Here is a 7,566-nt window from a genome sequence, read left to right on the forward strand (position 1 = left end):
TGACTCTTTTAGTTTTAGGACTTACAAACAACCGTTATGTGAACAAAACTATAATACTCTCTTTAGCAACTTTGTTGCGAGAGTATAAAAAGGTTTGGGATTACTTTGAATGCCAAATGGTATATTCCTTCCTAGACCAACTCTCGAGAGAAAACCCCGACGCTTTGGTTCAAGAATATCGCCGGGTGGTTTAGTTGGAAGCTCATAAAAGAGCATCGAATATTTAAGTCGCAAAGCATTTTATTTACAAGGATAACATTGACAACAATAAAGTGCAATTCAGAGGGCAAAGGAAAGGCTGAACCATTCCATCAAACTTTTTCGAAAAATTGAAGTTTCAAGACTACTATTGTATGAGTGCTCAACATGATTTTTGGGTCAAACATCTGCATGATAAATATCACTTCACACCAAAAACATATGCTTCATTCAGAAACCCAAGATGCAAGTTCGCAGACTTCGAGCATGATTGAGTACGACTTGGTAACAGATATTACCCTTTGGTGCCAATACTAGTGATTCTTAAATATTTCAGTTAAATATTATTTCTTAATAAATTCGCAAAAGTCCAGTTTCTTTTATATTATATATACAGGTGCACGTACGCAGGATTTCTAATTTCCACGTATTTAACTATTCTCGGAAAATTGATTTCCTACTAAATCTATTTTGAATTCCTCCATGTAAAGCAGTCCATAACTCAACTCGACACACAACACGACTGAACGGCGAATCAATGGCCGGCCAATGGAACTCATTCCTGGACTTCAGCAAAAATAGCAGTTTATATTTCGTAGATTTGGCAGCCATAGGGCTAGCTTAGATTGCGTGCGTGTAAGAGCATTAAAACGCCAATACTGTCCTCTTTATGACTTCAATTGCGTCGTATATAAATTTGGCATCCCCCGAATACAAAGCTCGTTCGGACGTACGTAAGCAGGCGATAAAAATAGCACCAATATACATATATATATATTGGCGTGAAAATATATTTTAAAAATATTTTAGGCCAACAATGCCGACCCAATGGCATGCGTATGGTTGTGTACATGTGCTTGTAACTAATACGATATATGTGTGTGTCGCATGCATATACATAATGCGGCAACGCATTGTTAGCTTAGCATGAAATCAGCGAAAGAAAGGTCAGGCCTTGATATACTTGGCCCTAAAAACGAATACGCCTGCATATGTACATGTATGTATTTATACGCATGAGTATGTGTATGTGTGAATATGTGGATATGTGGATATGTGGCTAACTGTTAAAGCACTTTCATTGTGCGCTAAGTCGCTTCAAAGGCAGCACAGCTCCAACGCGCCTGCCACTGCTATTGTCGCAATGTTTCCTCAGCTGTACACCCGTACGTATGAGTAACATACGTGTAGCTCACATATGTATGGCTATGTACTTTCATTTATTTTCACAAGGCACATTTTTATTTTCATCTTGACCCAAACTCGGTCCCTAGCTGTGTTACTTTAGTTGCATGCGTCAAATAAACAACAACAGCAACATAACGCATACCGCAGTCGCCGCACACACACACGCACACAGTGTGGTGCCTGCTCGCGCCGCTACGTTTGCAACTGTGTCACAATTGCGCTCAAGCGCTTGTTGTTGTTAAGCGCATGAAACGAAAACAAAAACWAAAAAACAAATAAATAAATAAAATCCCTACACTCACCGCCGTCCGATGCCTTGATGCACTTAAATTGCTGCGCTGCCAACATTATTGGCGCGATGCATTGTCTCACATACTGTCAGTAGGACAAGCACATTTATGTTGCCCCGCCATGCACTGGTCCACTTTAATGGCGGTGTAATTTTTGGTTGCACTCACTTCATTTTAAATCCGCTGGATTGACGCGTATTTGCGCCAGTGCCACATACAAGGCAGTAAACAGCCTTTGATGGACGCATGCCGGACTGTGTGGGTGTGTGTGTGTGTGTGTGTGTGTGGGCGTTTATTTATGTGCCTCGGCCCACGGCTCGCTTAATTTTCCGCTTTGTCCCCACAGACTGTGGGAAGGCTCGTGGTCGCTTCAATTTAATTTCACACCGTAAGTGACCACATCAAAGCAAAATGGATTAATGTGCAAACCCACACGGCCCTCCCAGAGTACACATGTCACATATTTCCGCACAAATATTTATGTTGTGGAGGTAGATGCTTTCAACAAGCATATAATTGAAATGACTTGCATGTAATCAATCTATTAACAAAGATACTGTGCCCAAAAAATAAGGTGACATTGTATTTATTTTGAAAATTCTTCATTTATTTTTCCAAATCAATTACATCCCCTTCAAAGTAATCCCCACTAGATGTAATACATTATGCCAACGGATTTTCCAATCTTCGAAACACTGGTTGTAGTCACCTTCCGGGATGGCCTTCAGTACCGTCTTCGCTGCGGCTTGAATATCGTATAAAAACCGTGTCCCCGGAACGGTCTTTTCAGCTTGGTGAACAGCCAGAGGTCGCACGGCGCCAAATCAGGTGAATACGATGGTTGCGGAACGATATGGGTTGAGTTTTTGGCGAAATGATCATTTAATGCAAATTCTTTGCTCAACAAATTCCGACAACGCAAAAAACGAAAAACTCACTTTTAGCAGCCCACAAAACGACACGTATCTCAAAAACTAATGAATATTTGGCCATGAAATTTGACATACATGTAACTGAAAGTACTACCAATATTATATTACATTTTTCAAATATAATAAAAGATTTGTTGATCTCTTAGTGGGTCTAACATCCTATTTCACGATAATCCTAGTGATATCCTCGCTCAACTCTGAAGTAGATGAACTACGTAGAGAGAGAATTTATTTAGCTCTGGCTACTTGTAGATATGCAATCAATAAAGATGTTATAATTATAGCTGAGTCTTAGTAGAGGCAATCTCTGTTAGGAGTCACATTGATGCCACTATATATCATATATTTGAAGAACATGTCAGCAGCTTGGGAACACCACAAAACGAATGCTGTAGAGTCTGTAAGGCGGTAGAAAAAGAGGAAACAATAATGCATATGATATGAAAAAGCAAGGATTTGTATAGAAAAAGAATCGCCACTATGGATCGAGAGTTTCTTGATGACGCTACGTTTTGTGCTGTTGAACTTCATCAGAAGCATGATGATGATTTAGAGACGAGACATTATTACCGTAGGGATCACAATAGGTTTTCTAACAGGCTAGGTGTGTCGTCAGATACTCACTCTTATTGTCTACCTACATATTATTATTGTGAGAGCTACATTTTATCTGACCTTTTTAGTTAGAAAATAAGGTATTTTTCAAGTTTATCATTCAACGTAGTCCGTAATTAGTTCTTTTAAATATATATATTTATTATTTTAGTAGATTCTTATGTATTATATATATATTAACTAAATCTTAATATTTTCTATTTATATTTATATATAATACAAGATTAAGTCACGCCCTTTGATATTATATTGCGGAATATGAATTTAGTTTCTTTATGATTTAATTAATTTATTCTGGACAGCGTGAAAGCGAAGATTTTATCAACGAAACTTAAACGATCAGTGCGACAAGCTCACTCGGTTTATCGAAGTACATTTGTCTGTATATACGCGAACTAGTGCCTGAGTTTTTGATATATCGGTTTACAATTTGCCACACACACTTTTATTCTCAAGAAGCTGTTCATTTGTTGGAAGAACCGTTATCGGACCACTATAGCATATAGCTGTCAAACAAACTGAACGATCAGAATCAAGCCGTTGTATGGAAAGCTTTTTCCTTTGACGAGATATCTTCATTGTCTAAGACATTGGTGTATTGTCCGATGGAGTTGTTCAGAACAAACTGCTATAGCTTATAGCTGCTATACAAACTAGCCAATGAAAATCAAGTTCTTGTATGGAAAACTTCTTTATTTGGGAATATATCTTTACAAAATTTCACATATATTATTATGCAAGGTAATTCTATAAGAGCCGCGGTATTTGTTCAGGTCGGACCACTATAGTGTCTAGCTGCCATACAAACTGAACTATCAAGATCAAGTTTTTGTATGAAAACCTTTTTATTGGACAAGATATCTTCGTGAAATTGGGCTTGGATTATTGCCTAAAGCAACTCTACAATCTTTGAATGGATCATTCAAATTGAAACACTACAGCCTATAGCTGCCATACAAACTGTTCCATCAAAATCTTGTACATTTAGGATAACTTTTTCAGTTGAGCAGACATCTTCAGAAAATTTGAGATATATTATTGTCCAAAGAAACGTAATAGCCTCCGTAGATATTGTTCATATCAGACCACTATAGCATATAGCTGCTATACAAACCGAACGATCAAAAACAAATTTTTAGCTGGAATCTTTTGTATTTAAGAATTTCTGAGTATTTTTCTACTTTATATTATACATTTTTATTCCTAAAATGTGCTATAAATAGTACATAATTATTATTAAAATTCATAGAAATATTTATAAAATTACTTGGCATTTAACTTATACATACATACATACGTTTTCCWCGTACAGCATTTTCTATAGAATTTTGCGCTAATTAATTGAAACCAACAAATTCTCCACAATTTCAAAATCAAAAATAAAATATTAAAATTTGTTTTCATTATATTTAAATTTTACGTTCATTCTGGTGATATAGCCAAAAATAGAACTTTGGCAGCAAAATAACCGTATAATTGCAATGAAACTGCAAGCATGAATAATAGCATACCCACATACATAAATAGGAGACGTATTAAAATGCAACCCACCAGAGCACGCCCACACATACACACACACATGCACGCCAACGCTTGGGCGTGCAAGCAGAAAAGACAAGTGAACATGCAACAAAGAAAACCCTTTCGTACACAATATTTGTGGCAATGTAATTTTGCAACAGACACCACCACACAAAAGCAAACACATTTACTATATTCACGTGTGTGTATGTGTGTGTGTTTACAAATTGCACACGCAACGGTAAACAAATACTTGCACGCTGTGTTTACCAACAGGGCAGAGGGCACACACACACACACACACACATACATACAAATAGCTTGCCACCAACTTAATAACAGTGAAACTCCAATACAAAGTGCAACAAATACACATGCATCTATACGTACATAGAAAGCTGTTTGCGTTGGTTGCCCTTTAATAAATTGTATTTAATTTGATTTCTTCCTCTCTCTTTTCTTTTCGCCCCCCCAACACCCAACTATAAATGTCTCTGTACTCGTATGTTCAACACAATTAAAACACAAAAAAAAAAAAAAACACGAACTTAATCGAATCGCAAACACATTGATCGGCCCACTCGTCAAATTGTGCTCGTGTGTGTGCTCGTCCCTTGAACACCCCTTCTACAAACTTCAGCATCTGGTATTATAATTGGTGGTGGTGTTGGTGTTGGCGTTGGCACCGGCAACGACGTCGGCGTCGGTGTCAATAATGCCGGCGTACATTTCGTACTATCGCCGAGTGAACTGCAAATCCATGGGAATGTAAGATAATAATTTAATCTACAAATAATAATAAAGACCTCTCTATATCTCTCTCTATCTTTATTTCCCTATATAACTGTCACGCTCGCGTGACGCTAGCTCCCTCGCACGCCAGCCTGCACTCGTTAACAATTCGTAACCTTTTCTAGTGTGTTAAGTGTTTTGTTGTGCCGAGTCCTACTCATTTATATTACAAGTCACGCTTTTTTGAATTGATTTATTGAATTATTGAATTATGTAAGTCAGGCACCCTTTGGAATGCTGCAATTGTGTGTATTTTTACAAAAAGTATTATATATAATTTCCATAAAAAATGTCAACCAAATTTTTTAATTTTAATTTTTTGAAAATTAAAATATATCTATAAAATAATTTTTATTCACTATTCAAACTTAATATTTTTAATTTTTTGTAATTAAATAAATTATTCCTTTATCCATAATGTTGTTATATGCCAAATGTGTAATGTATTGTGTTTATGTGTATGTGTGTGTGATAAATATTTTAAATGCCTCACAGAAACTCCGTTAACCTGTGTTGTACAACAAAGAATAAACAAAATTTTGACATTCTCTACACGTGCTGTTATCTCTTTTTCTCTTGTAACACCACGTTACACACCGCCTCTCACCTTAACACACGTTCACACGTTATTTGTATGTATTTATACCACTCGTTTACAATTTAATTAAACTCTTAAGTGACTTTAAAATTAAAAAAAAAAAAAAAAAAAAAATAGTTTTCTCAACTCAATCTCAACTTGTTCAGTGTTTTCTTTTTTTTTTTTAATTTCTTAAAAAATATTGTAATATATTGATATGGAAATGTGGAAAATTTGCATGGCAACGCAACTCAATTACTTTTTACTTATAAGTAACGCTTATGACTACAAATTATACATATATAAATTTATTACTAAATATGCAATTACTACCACCATTAAGTCACAGTAACAAAACTTGTTTTATTTTTAAGAGAAATAATTTTTATTAAATATTCTAATTACAAAAAGTTGTAATCTTTTATATAAATAGTTTTGACCATATTTCTTTCTAATTTAACATTTCAAACACTTTTAACAAACTTGCGTTCCAATTTATATTTTCTTTAATATTTAGTTAAAAATTTGAAATACTTTCAAACAGTCTGGTAACTCTGCAAATATAGAAATTAACTTGCATGAATCACAAATTTTTAAAATGTCTATAGGAATTGAAGGCCTGATAAGAAAAAAAAAAATGTTATGCTCTATATGGCCACAAGTTTTCATATTCGAGCGCTTTTAACGCCTCGTGAAAGCGATTTCACACACGCAACTAAATGATGTTCAGCTACATTCCAGACAATTAGCAAGTGCATTTTTGGTGTTTAGCAAATTCTGAGAAATCCATCCGAACTTCCTACTTGTTTCCGACACAAAAACTCCTCAAACGTAGGCCAGCTTTAACTGCAGCTCTCACGCTTCGTTCGGGATCATTGGGCGCCTCGTATTCGCGAACAAAACAAACCGTGAAACCCATATTTTTCATATCTACAACTATAAAGCCAGAAGAAGCTTTTACTTCTGGCTACTATACTCACTCCAAGTGTCGAATTAGGCACCGAAAATTAGCATTTTGTTTTACTCTTTCCATATTCTCGTGACAAATAAATGGAGTTAATTTTTTAGGTATTTTAGGTGTGAAATTACGTTTTCACTAGTCACCACCTTTTCTCATCCTTCTCGAATGACATTACGATAAAACTGTTCATCTTGTGCTATCCAAAAATCAAACCCTCCTTCGTTGTCTTCTTGTAAGTAGCACTGCTTCTGAACCAGACAAAGTAGCACCTGTTGGCAGGAGATATTCTGCGTTGGATTTCGAAGCTAACGTTGATGTTGGTGCTAATACTGGTTCCATGATAGACAAAATTATCTACGACTTCAAAATTAGGATTGTCAACAGTTATGTAGTAGCCTAGTAGCGAGTGCGACAACTGTTTGTTTGATGACTGGAGATATTTCGTCATGCCCTTATCTATCGGGTGATTTTTTAAGAGCTTGATAACTTTTT

General features: G+C 35.8%; 1 protein-coding gene across 1 annotated transcript in view; it reads left to right on the plus strand.

Moving 5' to 3' along the window:
* Nucleotides 1–7,566, plus strand: part of LOC108976626 — a 60,894-nt gene that overhangs the window by 17,817 nt on the left and 35,511 nt on the right. Inside the window, exon 2 of the mRNA XM_018945853.1 lies at nt 5,385–5,512. Coding sequence (XP_018801398.1) covers nt 5,385–5,512 — 128 coding nt within the window. The remainder of the gene's footprint in view (nt 1–5,384; nt 5,513–7,566) is intronic.

This window comes from Bactrocera latifrons, unplaced genomic scaffold, assembly GCF_001853355.1.
Source record: "Bactrocera latifrons isolate USDA-ARS-PBARC rearing strain unplaced genomic scaffold, ASM185335v1 scaffold_79, whole genome shotgun sequence".
NCBI classification, from domain to species: Eukaryota; Metazoa; Arthropoda; class Insecta; order Diptera; family Tephritidae; genus Bactrocera; species Bactrocera latifrons.